Consider the following 19,744-nt stretch of genomic DNA (forward strand, 5'->3'; position numbering starts at 1 on the left):
ATTTCTCGGCAGCCAGAGCTTTTCTGAATTGTCCAGGTTTCCTTAAAATGGGGATGATATATGCTATCATACTACATGCAGAGGAATGTAAGCTTGTGAAGTGTTATATTTCATTCAGAATTAAGCATTCCCTCCTCTGAGTTTCCACAGCCCGTTACTCATTTTGCTGCTATGTAGTGAGGATGTCTTGCATTAAATCCAGTCATTTACACATGCACTCAGCAGACTGTGAGCTCCCTGAGGGAAGAAACCCTGTCTCATCCTACTATCTGTCCCTCACTGAACCTGGTACAGGGCCTGCTATGTAGGAGGACTTAGCAGTTGCAAATTTTTATTTTCAAAGTATACTTTTTAATTGTTCAGCATAATTTGGATATAATGTAGGCATGCTTTTCCTAAATAGTTGGCTTGCTTTATATAAAGGACATTTCAAGTCTTGTACGTCAAATTTCCAGAGGCTCCCGAACACACCTAAACTACATGCAAAATTTTGAATGTGTCTCATGAGATTTTTAAGGTGAAAAGATCTGTATCTTCCATGAGATTCTCCAAAGGAACCAAGACCCAGAAAAGGTGAGGAGTCTTTGAAGCACTGATGGAATTTATGTAAGAGAGGCATTTATATAATGGATGGGTTTCCTCCTACAGCCTTCTTCTCTGGACACTGCCTCCTTCCATATGCTGAAGTGGTTGGCCTAAATAGAGCTAAATTACATGACCTCATCTTTATTTACAGAAATAACTGACTTAGAAGTGGACATTATTTTACCCGTTAGGTCAATGAATTTTCTCTCCACAATATTTGCAAAGGAGACACTGAGAGGCTAAGCTAATTAGCTGTGCAAAGACCAACAGAAAGGTTATGGAGGTTCAATAGTAAAGTCACCATTTAGGGTCATTTGCAAGGTGAATGAGTAGAAGTCACACGAAAACAGTAAGAATAGAAAGAAGAAGAAGGAGATAAGATGGCCTCTTGGAAATAAAAAAGGTGGCCTTTGTTTGCCACTCTTTAGTGCTCTAGCCTTGCTCTGGCCCAGGGTGCTTTTGAGTTTCTATTCTCAAATTTTTTCTTTTGAGAATTATATTCTTAAAAATCCCCCTACTTCTTTTTTTCTTGATCTAATTTGAGTGGGTTTTGTTAAAAAGAGTAGAGATGCAGCTAGAACAAATTCCTTTTAAAATGGCCTCTGTACCTTTTAGGGTCAAATTGGGCTTTAAGACATCCATTTTCTTAATTGACTTCCCTGACTTCACTTTACTTTTCTCTTTGATTTCCCTTTAACATATTATATCTTGTCTTATTAACTGCCTTTGTGTTGCCTTAAAATCTTTTGGGAACAAGACAGGGTATATACAGATAAGCAAGTACATAAATTAATTAAATACATGATGGTGTTGTCTTTGTCCCATACTAATTCAGACTTGTGGTCAAAAGCCCTAATCTGAGAACTTGGAAAGGCAGGCACCTTGGTGAGAGTGGTTTTACATTGATCGTCCAATTGTCAATGACTACTAACATCCACAGATGAATGTTCACAGTTCTCAGCATGGAAGTCAAGTTCTGTAATCTGATCCGACTCACCTTTTCAAATTTTATCTTCTGCTGTTTCTTTTCACATACCCTACAGTGTGGTCGAATTGAAAAACTCATGCCCCAACTCTCTCTTGCTCATGCTGCTTTATTCTACTTCAAGTACCCTTCTCTTAGGAAAAGATTTTTGAAATCCGTCCATCTTTTCTATTTTGATGCAAATGTTACTTCTTCCACGAAGCAATCCTTAGTATTTCTCTCTTTTCTCCATTGCTATCTCTTCCCCAGCCACAGATTTTCAGAAATAATCTCTCCTTTCTCTGAACTTCCCAAAGCACCTGTTGTTTTCTCTCTCACTCTCACCAAAGTGCCTGCCTTTCCAGGTTCCCAGATTACGGCTTTTGACCTCAAGCCTGAATTAGTATGGGACAAAGACAACACCATCATGTATTTAATTAATTTATGTACTTGCTTATCTATATATATCTATATATATACATCTTGTTCCCACAAGATTTTATAATCTCTGTTTTCTCTGAACTCCCAAAGTACCTATTGTTTTCTGGCACTCACTACTTTTGACTTGCATTTCCTTCATTCATGCATGTGAATCCTGCACTAAACTGTAAACTTCAGTGATCAGCCTATTTAGGCCCCAGACACCTATGTGCCTAACATATAGTAGGAAAGGCTTTTCCTTTGTCTGGGCCTTTTCTTGCTGAGCCTTATACTTGAGGACCATGAATGGCAAATGCCAACTGAACTAAAAGAGAGATGACTGCCATATCTCTATTGTACCCACTCAGAAGGATCCATATTGGTCCTTCAACTATAAGCATGCCCCAACCCCAAGAAATTACCTATATGCAGAATACATAAAATTATAGAAATTATTAAGAGAGTCTTTAAAGGGAATTATTAAGAGCAGCGAGAACTGTGGTTTTCTTCCCAGTATCACTCCAATCCAAACTGAGGGGAGGTCATAAGAACCACTCCAGGAGATACCTGAAGTATTTTGGGAGGTGAGGATTGGCTTGCTCATTCTGGTTGCAATATCAGAGGGAAAAGACAGGGGGCAGCAGTGACAGCAGGCTACATCTACTATCTGGTAGGTCAGGTAGAAACTATGGAAATTAGCCAGGCTAGAGTTGTTTTGGAAAGAATCTGCCCAGTGGGCAGTCTGCTGGGACTAGAGGGCCGAGCAGTTGAGAAAGGCTTCACTAGAAGGCAGTTGCTGAGAGGAATCCTGAGGAGTGAGAGGGTGAGAGCACCACCCGTGTCAGGGAGTAGTTTAGTCCAGAATAATTCACAGGAATCTCTGAAGAGCCCAAAAACTCACCAGTGAGTCCCATGCCAATTTCAATCAATGATATTGCTTTTGCAATATTGGATATTTTTAAGCATTTTGTATGATTTTCTTGTGAACATGAATTTTAGATGCCTGCCGTGCTAGAGAGCACTTGACAGGACAGAACTACAATACCCCCACATAAGTAAAAAGTCATTTGCTCTTCTTGCTCCCAGATTCCCTGAAGCAAGAGTGGAGAGTAGGCAACACAAGGAAAGTAGAGACCATGGCCTTCTCTCCCACTGCTTGCTCCAAAGTCAGGCTTGATCTAGAGGAAGAAAAAGTCTGAACTGGATGAAAACATGAAATGTTAGTTTAAATGTCTAAAGATGAGATCATTTTAATACCTGATACTAACCAGGAAATGATCTGCCTGTGGCATGACTGAGTTTGCAGTGATGGAAAAACAATAGTGTTTGAAGGCAGAGGTTAAAAAAACACTGAGGCACATGGGTGGCTCAGTCAGTTAAGCATCCAACTCTTGATTTCATCTCAGCCTTGTGAGACTGAGCCCCCCATCAGGCTCTGTACTCAGTGTGGAGTCTGCTTGAGATTCTCCCTTTTCCTCTACCTCTGTTCCTCCCCCGCCATCTCTTTCTGTCTTTCTCTCTCTCTCTCTCTCTGTCTCTCTCTCTGTCTCTCTCTCTCTCTCTCTCTCAAATAAATAAATAAATAAATAAATAAATAAATAATAAAATCTTTAAAAAAATTATCCCAAACACACTACCCATATTTTTGGATTTCTAATCAAACTATCTACTTGTACGCAGTCTAATTCTGTTCAAAGGCTCAGTGAGTTAGCCAGTCATTTCAAAAGAAGCAAAAGAGAATAGGTGCAAGGTGATAGCATTCATCTTGTGATGAGTGCTTACAATGTGTGACACACTGCTATACACTTCACATGCATTGTTTTATCTGATCCTCTCAACCCTATGAGGACATTTCATAACAGGAAATTATTTCATAAATAGTTTGCCAAAGTTTGCAGAGATAGCGAGTGGGAGAAAATGGCCATGGCCTTCACCTTCATGCTACTGCCTGCTAACTTAGCTCCTGAAACTTCCTGGTGTTTTTTTTTTTTTCTTTTTTTAGCATCATCAACCATGTTCACAAGTAAATCATACAAATTGCTTAAAAATATCCAACACTGCAAAAGCAAGATCTTTGATTCAAAATGTTCTAGTCATGTGACTATTAATAACACACAGAAAAATATGTTAATGGACTACAAATATACATTTCAGCCCAAAGAATCGAAACTGATGTTACTTACATCTCTGATGCTGGTAACTTCTGTCATTGGGTTGATATAATAAACGACTTCAATATCAGTTTCATGTTTTAAGATGTTACATGAAATTCTCAAGGTTATTAATATCCTGCATTGCCTGATGCTTTATCTGTTAGTTTTCATAACACTTCCATTGTTGAACAAGGAAAAAGAAATGACTATGTCATTCTTTTTCTTTGCTCTCTGTTGAGGCAGTCATCTTTCTCACTTATTAAGAGTTAGTATGAAGCCCTGAGTTCTTTGATAGGAAATACTTTATCAGTGTCATCTCAAAGGAAGGAAATGAACAATAGCTGCTGTGAGCCACACCTTGCTTTTGAGAGAATTCCTGGAATTAAATACTAGCATTTGTTCTCACATGTCAAATACCTAGGAAAAAATCTGGTTTCATGTCAATGTGAAGAATAGCTACATAATAGAAAGTGACCTTTGGGTTTTAAAGATTTCCCTTTCTAGATTTCCTATACATTTTTCTATGTACAAGACACACACCTATGAAGAACTCAGAATACACTGATCATTTTATGAGGCTAAGACCTATTTGCTATCAGGATATTTTAGTGCCAAATCTGAGGACTTCAAGCCTCAACTTACTCCAACACCTCTTTCAAAAAACTTACAGGTAATGTGGTTTTAGTAATAAAGGTGCATCTTTCACAGAAGCTTTGATTTGTGTGAGTATTTCTAGAGTGCATGGATAAATACAAATAATTCTGTTTACTTTGCTAAAACACCTACTTGTTAAGCAGACCATCAAGGTAATGGCTACATCTTGCATGAGATACTGGTAATTCCCAAAGAGCTGTAGTTGCTGAAAAGGAAATAAAGGTAAATATAAGGGGACGCCTGAGTGGCTCAGTCAGTTGAGCATCCAACTCTTGGTTTCGGCTCAGGTCATGATCTCAGGGTCATGGGATCAAGCCCCACCTCGGGCTCTGCACTCAGTGCAGAGTCCACTTGAGATTCTCTCTCTCCCTCGCCCTCTGCTTCTCCCTCCCCACGCTCTCTTTCTGTCTCTCTCTCTCTAAAAATAAATAAATAAACCTTGAAAAGTAAGTAGAAGAATTGTTTCTGTCATTGTAGCATTGTTATCATTGCCAAAACTCTTTCTGAAAGTAATCAGGAAGCAACAGTTATTTTTCTTTCCTCTTTAAAAAGAAAGTAATTTACCTATGATTTTTAGCATCTCATTGGAGAGAATGAAACCAGATCACAATTTTCCCAGTGTTTAACTTAATTCCATATTAGCAATGAGAGTCAGTCAGTTGGGAAACACCCTCTTTATTGGCCACAGTAATCTGGCAGCTACAGTCTCAGCCTGGACAGCTGAATTCTCAAAATAAGATACCCACTTGGAATGCCAAGCATAAAATTTTGAAATCCAAGCCACAAATCATTCAACAGGTATTACTCTCCATCCTTATCCAGAGACTGAGTTCACAATATTGTTCTCTTGGGGTCCATTCACTTTCACAAACTGAACAAGTACCTCTACCTCAAGTAATCCCATTGCAGACTTCAGTCTGGTATGCTTGACTTCCTAAGTTTGTGTAGACACAGAAACTTGTTTGAAGTTCACATTTATGGAGTCATATATAAAAGTCAACTTGTTACCTCCAGAAACTTGCTTGGCAATACCTGTTGCAGCCATCTCTGTTTCTCTGCTTCATAGCTGCTGACTGAACACTAAGTTATGATCTGAACCATTAGAGACCACCTTTAAGCAAATGAGAAATAGTTCTAGATTTTTAGAGTGTGAACCCAAGGCCCTGAAGTTTTTGATTAAAGGTCTTTGCTGGGGCGGGGGTGGAGCACCTGGGTGGCTTAGTTGGTTAAGTGTCTGCCTTCGGTTCAGGTCATGATCCCAGAGTCCCAGGATCGAGCCCCACGTTGGGCTCCCTGCTCAGTGGTGAGTATGCTTCTCCCTCTGCCCCTCACCCTGCTCATGCTTGCTCTCTCTCCCTCAAATAAATAAGTAAAATCTTAAAAAAAATAAAGGTCTTTGGGGGACACTCTTATTTAGGTCTAGACCATCAGAGTGAATGGCTGCACAGTGGCCTATCTCTATGTGAACACAACTCTATGCGTGAAGACTTTGGAACTGAGAAGTCTTTGATAGTTTTGAGAAGACATAAATTGTTCCTCATCCTCCATAAATGGTTCCCCAAGAACCATTGGCCTCCAACTCTCTCTCTGTCTTCTTTATATTTCTTTCTCACACCCTTTCTTTTCCCCTCAGAATGGTACAACTATACATATGAGAATGAGATGGAACAGGGAGAAATTTTCCAAGGCAGCTTTAGTTTTGTTCTAGAAGCAGTTTTCCTAGAACTGTGGAGAACTTTGGAAATCTGCCAGGCTGACATCCCAGAGGCACATAAGGGCTTGGCCAAGGGCAAGATCTAAGGTGCTCTTAGTGATAGAGGCAGAACTTGAATCTAGGTTTTCTGACTCCCAACCCAGTTCTTGTTTCTATTTGCCTGGTTGCCGCTTAGCCCTCTGTGCGTGATTCTTGCCCGCAACAGCCCACCAGATGCTAGAGTTCTGTGGTCCTCTCGTTCATCTTTCAAATGTCTTAGAAAAACAATATAATAATTGCCTCCCTGAAGTGTTCCCTGAGCCTGTTGGATCATCTCACTGTAGAGCAAGTTATGACTGAAATAATGAAGATTACTTTCAACTTATACATATTTCTTCCATATAGTTAATTTTAAAATGATTATTTTTATCATTTAATTTCAAAAGTCCTTTTTTTTAAGTTTTTAAATAAGGGGCACCTGGGTGGATCAGTAAGTTAAGTGTCTGCCTTTGGCTCAGGTCAATATTCCTGGGGTTCTGGGATCCAGCCCCACATCAGGCTCCCTGCTCAGCAGGGAGTCTGCTTCTCCCTCTTCCTCTGCTGCTCTCTCTCTCTCTCTCTATCAAATAAATAAATAAAAATCTTTAAAAAAATTTTTTTAATGTTAATCCTTTACCAATGACATGTCTAAGTGTGTACGTTCTGGGCATGTTCAGTAGTAAAGTTCCAATATGGGAATTTTTCTAGTTTTTGAGTGCTTCAAGGTCAAATTCAAAAACTTCTGTTTCTTTTTACCTCCTCTTAGTCTTTTGTCAAAAATATTCCATAGTTGGAGACTGATGCATTTCCTGCTGAGTTATATTTAGGCTGTTCTGAAGCTCTCTTCATACTCCAAGTAAAGAAATAGACTCTTGAAGAGGTCAAGTATCTCAGGTTATCTAGAAAAAAAACAACAGTCCTAGAAAACTGATCCCTAGCTACTTATTTCTAGCTCCATGTGTCATGTGCAGTTATGCCAAGTTCCCACGTTTGCAGACATCTATTTTGAGAAATGTCATTTATTTATAAAACATTAAATCCTGTGTAAGAGCCACACCCCAAAGAATAAACCAAGAATGTAAAAGCAATTAAAACTGGGAAGAAATTATTTAGGTTCATACCCAATAGAGCAGTGATGTACCAATAAACTGGATTATGCCATACATGGTCAAGTATTTAAATACCCCAAAGGATGAAACCAGAGCAGCTCGGCCTTCTCTGTTTGAGAAAAATAAAAATAACTGGTTATGGATGATATACATTTCCCAGTTTCTTTTATATTTCAAACGGAGTTCAGTTTAATAGCTTGTTCATATACCTTCACTTAATCAATGATTCATCCTCTTAATTATTTATTGAGGCGCAATTTGCTCATTCATTCTCTGCTTCAATCATGACCTCACTCACTGACTCATACCGCACTTTTATTTAGGGCTGATGAAGTACCAGCATTCTGCTTAGAGTCGTGGAGGATATAAATGAATCAGGCACAGTCTTTATTTTCAGTGAATTAAAAAGATTAACATGGATATTATAAACACAAGACATCATGATAAGGTGCAAAATGTCAAGCTTTGACTCGTCTGTGACTCGTTACATCCTAACAACACTTGCTTCTGAGAACTGAACTGTGTACGTTTTGGAGTCCCACAGAGACTTCAAGCTAAAGGACAGGTGTTCTCTCATGTTAGGAAGCATGGATGTGACTCCAATATGTGAGATGAATGTGGTTTTGTTAGTTTCAATGCTCCAGGAAGAACCCATGGTAATAATCTGAGCTGGGGTGGAGTTCAAAAGACATAAAGACAACAGTAAAAACTGCAAGTTAAAAAGTCAGTATTCCCCTTTTAAAAAATGCTGTTTGAGCTGTTATTCCCTTAACTGAGGCTTGGTTCAAGTGAGGGGTGATGACAGGCAAAGAAGACAGTGCGGGGCAGGAGCTCACTATGGATGAGTGGGGAAACTTGGCAAACAACCCCTCCTGTAGTCTGCTCTTGTCAAGGCAGAAGTGAATTCGCATGGGAGCCCACGTCCTCCCCCGGTGGCATGGACATCTGTGCTGCTCAAACACTTTGTCAGTGGATGGGGTACCCGAGAAGGAAAACCTTAAAAGCCAAACTAGTAACCGTTTCCCCTCAGGCATGATGAAAAGGTTTGGGAGAGACGGGCCAGGATGCGTTGGCCAGATGTTTTCCACCAGGCTGTGAGGCACTGCCATTTGTTTTCAACGCAGAGACTGGAGCAGCTCACAAGCTGAGGAGGGGCCAGCATGTGAAGGCTGGACTGATTTCTCACATAAACTTTGTGGTTTCATCTTTTTTATCCTTTTGTGTGTAACTTTCCAGGAAAATGAAAGCACCCAAATTCAAAGGCAAGTGCAAAAAGCCATCTGAGGAAAGTATAAAGGAGGTTTGCACGGGCCTCCAAAATTACCGCTATTCCTAATGATGATGAATTTTAGGAAGTTACTCATTTATTTACGCATTCCACAACCATTCATTGAATGTTCTGATGTATCCAGCTTAGTACTGGGCATGATAATATAGAAATGAATGAGGTACGGTCCTTGTCCTGAAGGGCTTCAACTAGAGCAACAAGTCAATCATGTTTCAAAGGATACAAACGAGAACCTGTGGATCTATGCATCTAAAACTGTACCTCAATGCCCCCCTGGAGTATGTTTTCCCAGGAATAAGCATGCATCAAGGATAGCAAGGGTAAAATGAGCCTAACAGAGCTGAACCATATCTAATTTTTATGAATCTATGAAATATAAAAGCCAAGAGCTTCTAATCTGAAGTCTTACTAAGCTATCTGCCACTAGAGAGATTTTACATCATGACTTGGATCTTAAAACACTACATTGCATTCACAAATGCATTAGGTCACATGTGTGAGACAGAACATCTGAAGTTCAAATGCCACTGCCTTTTGGATGGATCAAGTAGGCACTTGGTGTAACTGTCCAAGAGTTTAAACTTCCTCCACACCTGGTGCTCCAGCTTACCCTCCATAACTCCCACCTGAAAAGCTTCCTAGCCCAACTGGGCTATTGGGCTCCTGCACTCTCCAGTTAAAACCCCATTTCTAAACATGGCTCTCCACTTCCCCCACCTGGAATATTCTCCCACCTCCTTCCTATTTACAAACATCCTGTCCATCCTTCAAGTTCCAACTCCCCTGCTGAAATCTTCCTTCCTGGCTTAAGTCATCAACCTGAACTGCTAGAACAATTACCATATTGTTTGGGCATTAATGTATTAAAACTAATTTGTTGAGCACTTCTCACTTATCAGGAAGAAGATTCTCCATTTTGTGACTATATTTCTATCTATCTGGACCTTTACTGGGATTTGAGTCCTCCAGGGCAAAGATTTGTCTCATCCTTCATCCATCACATTTCCAAGCACAATATTTTAAGAAGTTCCATGAGTGGCGTTGATGCTAGATACCATGATCTAGGGAGAGGGTCCTCATCACTCTCATTTTGTAGTCACCATGATATGAACCAAAGTTAAGACAGTAGAGAGAGTAAGGAAAGGGCTTGGAGAGAGTCTTCGAAAGACAGATCAGGAAAACACAATGCTTGCTTGGCTATGGGCAAAGAAAGGAAAGAGTTCAAAGCGCTCCAAGGTTCTCAGGCCTCGGAGGACCAGAGAACGCAGGAGTTAGGAAAAAGAGCTGCTCTGGAGGCAGGGGAGGTGCTGATGTTTCAGGGTGTGGAAGGACACAGGTACATGCACCCTGGGATCAGGGAGATGTGTCAAGCTGTCTCGCTGCTATGCAACCAGACACGGGCATGGAATTTCAAGACTGGCACCTTTAGGTGAGTGATTCCTGCTAGTAGTTGCCCATTCAGATGCACATCTGCACCAAGGGACATGCTGGAGAACTTCATGATCATCCTTTTTGAATAAATCTCAAGTTTTGTTGATGTCAGACCACTGGCCATGAAGATAGACTGAAGTTACCCAGCCGTGTTATAGGAAGCTTACAGGTGAATAAGATTTGTGAACAAAATATAAAACCTAATGCTTTGTTCTTAGGCACATTTCAAATATGAGTAGAGACAAAATCAGCAATGAGAATCGAGGCAAGGTGAGGGAGCTACTGAGAAAATCAGGTCTTTAATTCCTTCCCCTTCCCTCGAATGTAGTCTTTCATATGATCATTTTGGATATTCGCCGATTTGTATATTGGAGAGGTAACACTGTTTGGGGAAGCTATCTGATGCAGTGTTCCATTTGTGCTTCTTCATGCATCCCAATCCCATTGAGGAGGGTTCCAGTATGCACCCAACATACAAAATAAGGGAGAGGAGAAGGAAGAAATGCAATTGGTTTTTAAATATCAACTCCACCTTTCAACTATCCACATGACATCGCCTTTCATCCTGTAAGCTTCAGCAAAAGTCACTTTTTGGGTGGCTTTTACTAGCATTCCCAAGCAGCACGAATGGCCCCTTCATTGGTGCTCTGGTAGCACTTTACCCATACTTCTGTTGTGACATTTATTGCTTTAAATTATGGTTGAGTTCTGTCCAGAGTCAGATAATGAGCCCATCGGTCATGAGGGTGGAAAGGGAAGTAGTGGCTTACTTGATGAGCTGAGGCACGCACTCGATGTTGGCTGTTTTTGAGGTGAAATGGGAGGCCACAGATGCCTCCTGCTCTGACAGTGAAATGCCCACATGAGCCATTTTCAAAGCCTACAATGATAAATCCATGTTACACCCAGGACTCCTCGGGCCAGGCTCTAACTCTTCAAAGACCATGAGGCTATTCTTCACATTGTCGAGTTTATAACACGGTAGCCTTCCAGACCCAGGTCTGTACTTATGCTGTCCCTCCACCTGGAGTACCCTCCCTCTCCTGATCCAGGAAGTCATTAACTAAGGAAGCAGCAGATAAACAATGATCCTGAGGTAGAAGAGTGGTGGGTGTGTTCGTGTGTGTGTGCATTGGTTGTGGGGATGTAGACGTGATAAGAAAATGGAAGCACTCATTCAAGAAGTCCATGAAAAAGATGACAGCATTTGGGTGGACATTTGTGGGTGGCCTTCCCTATCACAATTCTTACCACTCAGCAGGCCATCTTCATTAACAAAAGGAAAAGATATCTAATACCCACTTTTCCTGGGTGGCCTGATCTAGCCAACCAGCTAACTGCTGGGATGAAGTATGGGGCGTAAAGCATCTTCACTGGAGACAGGGACGAGATCATACACATCATAGATCATTCAAGGGCATGTGTTGCCTCACTAAAATAAAGGTTGATTCATTCTCATCAAGACTGGAAGCAGCCCAGAGAGTGCAGAGAGCAGACAGTGGCTAATTAACAGACCAGCAAGTTCTTAATCCTACAAGAATTGTCTGAGCATAAAATGGGATTTCATACTTCTGTAGTTCTGTAGTACTGCAAGGTATCTTGTTACCATGGCTGGTACACACTAAATTCCTGTTCAATAGATATTAGAATATTTGCTTTTTCCTCTTTTCTTCCTTAGTATTTTGTTTCTCTATTACATATTTTAGGACCATCTACTTTATATTTGGGTTAATATTATGCAAGATTCTTTCCCCAGCCAGATAATGAATTTTAGGGAGGCAGAGACTATGTCCTTTTTAACACTTATTATTTCTTTTGTTCTAAATTCTACATAACTATGGGAATTGGTACTCATTTTAGGTTTTGAAGAGCAGGCTAACAACTGGCTTCTCATGAAGCATAAGGTAGAAAAATTTATAATAGATCTTTAAGTGTGAGCACAGTTTTTCACAGAACTTTGAAGAAAATATGTAAAAAGAAAGTAAAACAACTACCTAGATCTTAAGTATCTAACAGGCTTTGGAAATACAAAGAAATTTTCTTCAGTTTTGTACTGAAAATATTTTCTTATGTACATAAATCTTCAAGGTAGGCTACTGTTTCAACGATCTTCAAAACTCAATCTAAAACATGTGCTGCCTTCTACTGTGTATGGGAAGTAATCTGTTGAGAATCATTAATTTAGGCTTGTTATAGTTTGTAATAGCCAAATAATTTGGTCTATGATTTCACTGATGGTAAGAATTTGGTGTTAAAGCCAACTTTTAGAAACTAACCCTGGAGAAGTTTAGCAGGAAAAAAATGCAGTTTATACATAATTCAAAACTTTAAATCATCCATTTTAAATGTTTTTTTCACTAAGCCTTTACCAAGTTGTGTGCCTTCAGGCAAAATAAATAAATAAAGAAAAAGAAAAAGAAAAAAGAATTCACCTCCCTGAGATTCACTTTTATTTGATAACATGAGAGATTTAAACGAGCTCATCTTGTAAAGTCCCTTCTGGGTCTGAACTACAGGAGTCTAAGTAGCCTTTCCTTGTCCTTTTTATTCTAGGAGTTGTCAGAAAACAGCAGAAGTGGCTCATCCGACTTTACACCTCTCAGCATTCAGCCAACACTCAGGTGTGGGGAATTTAAACAGCAAACTAATGAAGTGATTGCTGGCAGAGAGGTGAAGAGACAGACCCCGGGGAACCGTGGGGTTCTCAAAAGGGACAGTAGGGAACCACTTCCGTTGGTTGAAGTCATTTCTACTCACCCCACAGTCATTAGCCCCATCTCCACACATGGCCACATAGTAACTGTAAGGGAAACCATGAGAAAAATTAATGCCTTAATGCCTCACTTGGATAATTTTCATCACAACCAACTCACATGCGATGTGTGTGTGTGTGTGTGTGTGTGTGTGTGTGTGTGTGTGTGTTTTGAACACACCTGGAATCAGGCTGATGGAAAATGACTTGGAGAGATACATTCCGGGAGGAATAAGGCCATTGTATTATTTAAATTGTTTCAGTCACATAGAAAGGATAGTGATTCTGCCAAAGACGTCCACCAAAATGATTATACATTTCGAAAGAAGTCCTGGGTGATTGTATCGACTATGGCTAAGCTTCAGAGCGTACAGCCATAATCACAGCACTTCCCACACCTAACGCACAGATATAACCTAATCCATCTGTGTTTTGGTGGCTGACACCATTGAAAGTTTAGAGTTTAGACACTAGGAGGAGAAATGCTTGGGAAATGGTTGAACAGATAGAACCAGAGATACAGACACATAATCTTGACGCACCCTGGAGTGATATGAGATAATGTGCTGTAGTGGTTTGATGTGCAAACACAAAATATAAATAGAAGAGCAAATATAAAGCTGTTGCCAAAGAAAAGGAATTTCTGATGCAGGACACTCTCTGTCTTCTCTTATAGGTAAATAATACATTATAGGTATTCATGGCAATACTATTAAAGGCTCAGAGACAATTTGCCAGAAACATACAAAATAACAAAATCAATACAGACAAAAAATGAAGTTCTCAGACAATTTCCTTATTATTAGTTGGCACATAAGAAATGGCCATTTTTATAAGTTGAAAATTGTCAAATGTAAACAAACTCATGAAGTTCGACCTAATATTTGGTGGCTAGATGTGCAGATCCCCCTATGAACATTTCATGTGCTCACACGTGTGTCATGACTACACACATCTGCTGAAATGGCTTCCTTTCTTCAAGCTTGAAGCACCTATTTAGTCTTTACATCACACAAAGAATTTTACATCTTCTAGTGTTTCCTGAATGCAGGCAAGAACTTGGACAACCTTATGTGCATTGCCAGTGATAAAGGCAGAAGGAGTAAGATGGGGAAATTGAGAAGACAGTTCATTCTGAGGTAGCATCTATCTTCCTGAATTGATTTTTCTTTAAGGGAATATAGCTTTTCAAACATAAGCATATAAATCGACAAAATTTCTTAGGCCTTTGAGAAGGGTAAAATCACTTTCTTCAGCCGCTATCATATAATGACCATGTAAGTAAAATAGTCATTTTAGACACCGGTTACTAACCCAGCCTCAATGCATTACGGGAGTTGATAGGCAGTTTCTTAAAACTTCTCTAAGAATGCTTTGGCAACAAAAAATAATAGTGAAAGTCAGTCTCCTGATTTTACCTACTACTTCTCAGCAATTATGTGAAGTTTCACTGGTCTCCTTTCCTTTTCACTTTCCAGAAATCTGTAGCCCAGAAATTGTAACATTCCCAGAAAGTTATAGGTAGGTCTGGTCTCAAGAACTATTTCATTCTGATGTGACTCAGTCATCTATATTTTTTAAAGGACATAAGAAAGGACGTTTTTTTTTTTTTTTTTTTTTGGCCTCTATACCCAAACCCCAGCCAGGGTCAGATAAAGTGAAAATATCACTCCACCTCTTTCCTAGAAGACCTGAAATCATTCACATATCTTCTAATGGACCAACGTTAAGTAATTCCAGGTGACGACTCACACACTTCCCCATTTTTCCTGTTCTGAACTACACAAGCCCCTATTTTTTCTATTCTCCACATTCAAGCTGAGAATCTTCCTCTGAGTTATGCTGTAGAGGCCACAGAAGGAATGCTGTCTGGGGTAAGCAGCTTCCAAAATGGCTCTCTGTGATTGCCACTTCTTGGTATTCATAATGTTGTATGAAGCACTTCCTCGAGTGTGGGCTGGACCTAGTGACTTTTTTCTCATGAAGAGAATACAGCAAAAGTGATGGGCTATCACTTCTAAGATGAGGATATAAAAAATCGTGATCTCTCTCTCTCTCACTCAGTCTCTTTTTGCTTGCTCACTCTTGTGGAAGCTAGCTACCACACTGTGAACTGCCTTATGAAATGACCTATGTAGCAAGGAACTGTGGGTGGCTTCTGTCCAACAGCCAATGGAAAACTGAGACTCTTAGCCCAACCACCCACAGGATCTAAATCCTGCCAACAACATGCAAGAGAGGCTGGTGGCAGGCCCCTCCAACTCCAGCTCTGAGGGAGCTGCAGTCCTGGCAGACACCTGATGGCAGCCTTGTGAGAGACCCGGAGCCAGAAGACTCCACTCAGCACACCCAGATTTCTGACCCATAGAAATGAAAAATAATAAATAGTGTTATTCTAAGCTACTAAATCTGGAGGTAATTTGTTACACAGCAATAGATAACGAATACACTCTCCTCTTTCAAGCAATAATACCTACTTTAATTTTTGAAATTCTTCAACAAGACTAGATTTCTGTCCAGGAGACATTCTTGCAAAAATGGTTCCATTCACCAGCATCTAAAGAGAAAAACAACTATTGCAATAAGGTTAGGATGAAGTACACTTTTTAAATAAAAGAATAGCCCTGAAAATCATTCCTGGCCACTGTCTGAATATAGCCTTGGGAAGTATGTCATTAGCCCAAATGTCAGGACAGGGAGAAAGGGGGGACTTGGTGCTTTACTATTCAACTTTCACTTTCATCCCCCATCACAACTTTATGACTTCCTTCCAGGCCATTTTTCTGAGATGGGATAACCTTGAGTTAATAACTGGAAAGCAGCAGAGCATATAGGACAAAAAGGCTTAAGGAAATATAGTTCTTTTTACTAAACACCATCTCCACAATTGCAGCATAGGTTAAGGAAAAGCAACAGATGAAGAGTGGAGAACCAAGGTTCTATTCTCAGGTCTGGTCCAACTAGCTGGGCAAACCTTCCACAAGGGACCTTACCACTCTGAGTCTCAGCTGCCCCAACTCCTCAAGGAGGAACTGCACTAACAGCTTTCTAGAAGCCTCTGGGGTTGAGATTCAATGGTCCTTGACTGATAAGGCAACAGAATTTTCAAGAAACTGCTAACAGATGGTGGCTGCCCTCAGCTTGTGCTCCACTTATCTCTTTCACACTGACAGCACAACCCTGCACAGCACTATTTTTAAATAGACACACAGAGGACAAGATAACAAATGATTTTGAAAATAAACCATGGGCCTTTGTTTCCTGCTGTTGTAATTTAAGAATCCAGACAGGACAGGGAATAGAGCTCAGCCTGACATTGAGTTGGTGGCTTTCAGAGAGAGGCTGACCCACAAAACAGGCAGAGCATTTGGAAATATTTGGAGATACTCCCTGCTGGGGAGGGAGAGATAGAGGAAGGCTGAGATTGGGCTGGCCATGAGTCCGAGGAGCTGGACCAGAGCTCAGACTCTGAAGAAGGGCTCATGCACATAGGCAGGACCAGGTAGGGCTAGAGAACTTCTGAAGGAGCAGTGCCCCTTTGGGGATGTTTATTCCCCAAATCTGAGATAACCTCACTGATCATCACCTTCACTTCTCTCTTCTTTTTCAACTCACTAATTTGAGAGCAAAACAAAACACTTCATTTCACCAGTACTTACTTTTGGAAGCAAGCTGTTGAAATGCTGAAATATCACTTGGTATGACTTCCCACTCATTGCAAAATGGTAACAGCTCCCTCTTGCTCCATCAGGCACTGAACTGTTCCCAATGTTAAGGTAGGTTTCCTAAATTCAAAAGGGCATAGTTTCCACATGGGTTCTCAAGGAATGTCTCTGCTTTCCTGTGTTTTATGGAAGGAAGTGTGTTTAAATTACATAACAGTGGGAAGGCCAGCAAATACATAATGTATAATTTGTCCATGGAACTTAGACTTGGATGAAGAAGACACTCCTAATGTCCTCCCCAAATTATATGAACATATGAGACATTGACAACATAATGCTTGGGATCTTGTCCTAGGAGATAATACATGTAATATTAGTCTACTAAGGAAATCCTTCCAAGGTACCAGTTAATGATTCCAAAGAAGAGTAGAAAACATTCTTTCCTTCTCTTTCTTCTCCTCTTCTTGCCGACTTTTATTTCCTAAGATCTTTTACCATTCGTTCATTCATTCATTCACACATCATGCCCCAATTTCTTCCCTGTAAGATAGGCAGCCTCCTTCTTTGGAGCCTAACTCCTTATAGCACTTGCCTTCTCCCCACCTCAACAGGTGACACGCTCCCTCACGGTGCCCAGCTCCTCATGCATATCCTATGTGCCATTGCACCAGTTCGACTCCTTTGCTGAAACCCTTTCTCTCCTGCCCTCCACCTATCAGTGTGTCTCATCACTGCATTCTAGCCCCACCTGGTCAGCCCCAAGAGAGAGCTCCAGTGAACGCACATGCACTCATTGTGCCAACAGCTGATCATGTTTTTTCATGCAATATTTCTCAGAGGTCCTTACATTAGTGTAAGACTCTGAGTTCAAATAGTATAAAAGGTGAGAAATTTTTTTCATTAGAAGGATCCATCTGAGGGAAAGCATTGTTTTGGGAAGAAAAACATTTTGATGTGCTGAATTGGGAGGCAAAGCAATACACCCCTCCCTTTCCATCCCCCATTGCAAAACAGCCAACGAAAGATATGCTTAAAGCATTCCACATGAGGTAAGGACAGAATTCCTTTTGTTTTCCCTGGAAAGTTGGAGACGGAAAGTGTGGTGGGAGGGAGCCAGAGAGGAGGGGAAAGCCTGAGACTGTGATGTGACTTCTCCCTGCAACAACCAAAAATTCAGTAAAGGTATTACACAGGTGAATGGGTAGTGTGAGTGGACTGTTTGTTAAAAATTAGTGAAGACCTGAGTTTTATCACATAGTGTAATGGAGGCAGCATGCATTAACACAGAAGCAAGTGAATTTGCAAAGAAATAAGCACGAGAAATCTGCTGAAAACATAGAGCTGCCATCTTTTACAGCCAATGCAATGGGGTTTGAGCCAAGTAGGGGCAAAGTCACTCTGTACAGTTGTGCAGTTTGTATACTGAACAAGGCCTACTCTGCACTTAACAATCCAAAGGGCTGGTCAGTCTTGAGGAAGGGAGTATTTTTGTAATTTACCACCTGGAGGACCATCTCCTTGAACTCACATGTAGGCAGAGGTGCTACATTTAGTGATGGGATGTCAGGCTGCTGCTCATTTTCTTCACAAAATCATAGGAAGCTTGCTATCTAGAGAAGCCCAACACCTGTTAACTTCATGTCATGGGCACAGCAAATCTAAATACCCATGGATCTGGGTGCAATCAGACAGACTTAAATTTTATTTCCTGATTTGCAACTTGCCAGTTGTGTGTCTTGGGTAAGCTTACCTTGCTGGGCCTCAGTTTTCTCATTTGCGAAATGAACAGTTTGTCAACTGTATAGGCTAACTGTGAAAATCAAATGGGAAATATGGGTGTAAATCATTGGTTCTCAGCCATGACTGCATATCAGAATCTTGAGGATAAAAGGGCTAGTGCAAGCTCCCAGCCTAGAGATTTGGATTTAATCAATGAAGCCTTGACACTGGAAGCTTAAAAACTCTTCCAGGTGATTTCTTTGCACAGCTAGGGCTGAGAAGTGCTGGTGGAAATGCTAAATGCTTTGCAAACTGCAGAACTCTGGACAGCTGTGAGGGGTTTGGACCATGGTGACTTCTAATGCTGAGAGAAGGCTGCTGGGACCAGGGCTATATGCCATCAGCGCAGGCCACCAGGGGGCTTTCTAACATTTTCTCACACTCTTCTGCAGTCCATTCTCTTGGTTCTCGACCAGCTGCCAAGTCACAGAGGCAGGAAGAAAATCTTCTGGTTCATTGGCTTCGACAAGGATCACTTGGCTTCCTCTAGGAATCATTTCAGAATTCTTTGCCACAGTAATGGCTGTTTGAAGGTTGTCACCTAGATGACAAAGAGAGTCAGCTTGTTTTCTGTATAAATCTCTTAGCAGCCAGAACTGAGCTCTGCCTCTTCTGAGTGGCCATACCACATTGCTGGTGCTCTTTGGGGGCATTTCCCTCTATCTGCCTTATTTTATAACCATTTGGTAGGCGGAACCTCTTGCCCAAGCCTGTCCCTAGTGGTCAAAATCTATGTCTGTATCTCCCTCCCACAATAGCATCATGTCTTGAACATTGCATATTTTCAAAACAAGCACGAATGAAGAAAGACATGGTTAAGCACTTTATGACAGATATTCAGGAGACTGACAGCCCTGAGTGGTGAAGGTAACATAGGCCCACTCTCATAACATGGAACCATCCTTGGAACATGCATTGTCATCAAGCAGAGAACAGAACACTGAAAGCTGAGCCATGCTTGGATTGGACCAGCATATGCCATGCCTGCCCCACAGCCCTGAAGGACAATCCAGTAGAGTCTTTACACCCTTTCCACAGAAGTCTCACTGAGGTTCCTGATGAGCACATATGTATTCTTGTGTTTAAACATTTACTGTGAGCTGACTGGCACTGTGCCAAGCCTGGGTAGGGAGAGGGGACATTAGACATAGAGAATGAAGTATAATCCCTGCTACCAAAGCTTATGGTCATGTTAGGGCCGCTGTTCATGTG

At 40.9% G+C, this 19,744-nt stretch overlaps 1 protein-coding gene across 2 annotated transcripts in view; it reads right to left on the reverse strand.

Moving 5' to 3' along the window:
- Positions 1-19,744, reverse strand: part of ATP13A5 (ATPase 13A5) — a 115,175-nt gene that overhangs the window by 25,039 nt on the left and 70,392 nt on the right. The window contains exons 19-26 of one of the 2 annotated variants that reach the window (XM_027585598.2): positions 18,913-19,073; positions 18,504-18,563; positions 16,748-16,873; positions 15,566-15,645; positions 13,094-13,136; positions 11,107-11,216; positions 7,630-7,726; positions 4,909-4,981 (exon numbers count right to left, since the gene is read on the reverse strand). In XM_027585598.2, coding sequence (XP_027441399.1) covers positions 4,909-4,981; positions 7,630-7,726; positions 11,107-11,216; positions 13,094-13,136; positions 15,566-15,645; positions 16,748-16,873; positions 18,504-18,563; positions 18,913-19,073 — 750 coding nt within the window. The remainder of the gene's footprint in view (positions 1-4,908; positions 4,982-7,629; positions 7,727-11,106; positions 11,217-13,093; positions 13,137-15,565; positions 15,646-16,747; positions 16,874-18,503; positions 18,564-18,912; positions 19,074-19,744) is intronic. The other variant, XM_027585599.2, reaches the window with a different exon arrangement.

This window comes from Zalophus californianus, chromosome 1 (assembly GCF_009762305.2).
Source record: "Zalophus californianus isolate mZalCal1 chromosome 1, mZalCal1.pri.v2, whole genome shotgun sequence".
Lineage (NCBI taxonomy): Eukaryota > Metazoa > Chordata > Mammalia > Carnivora > Otariidae > Zalophus > Zalophus californianus.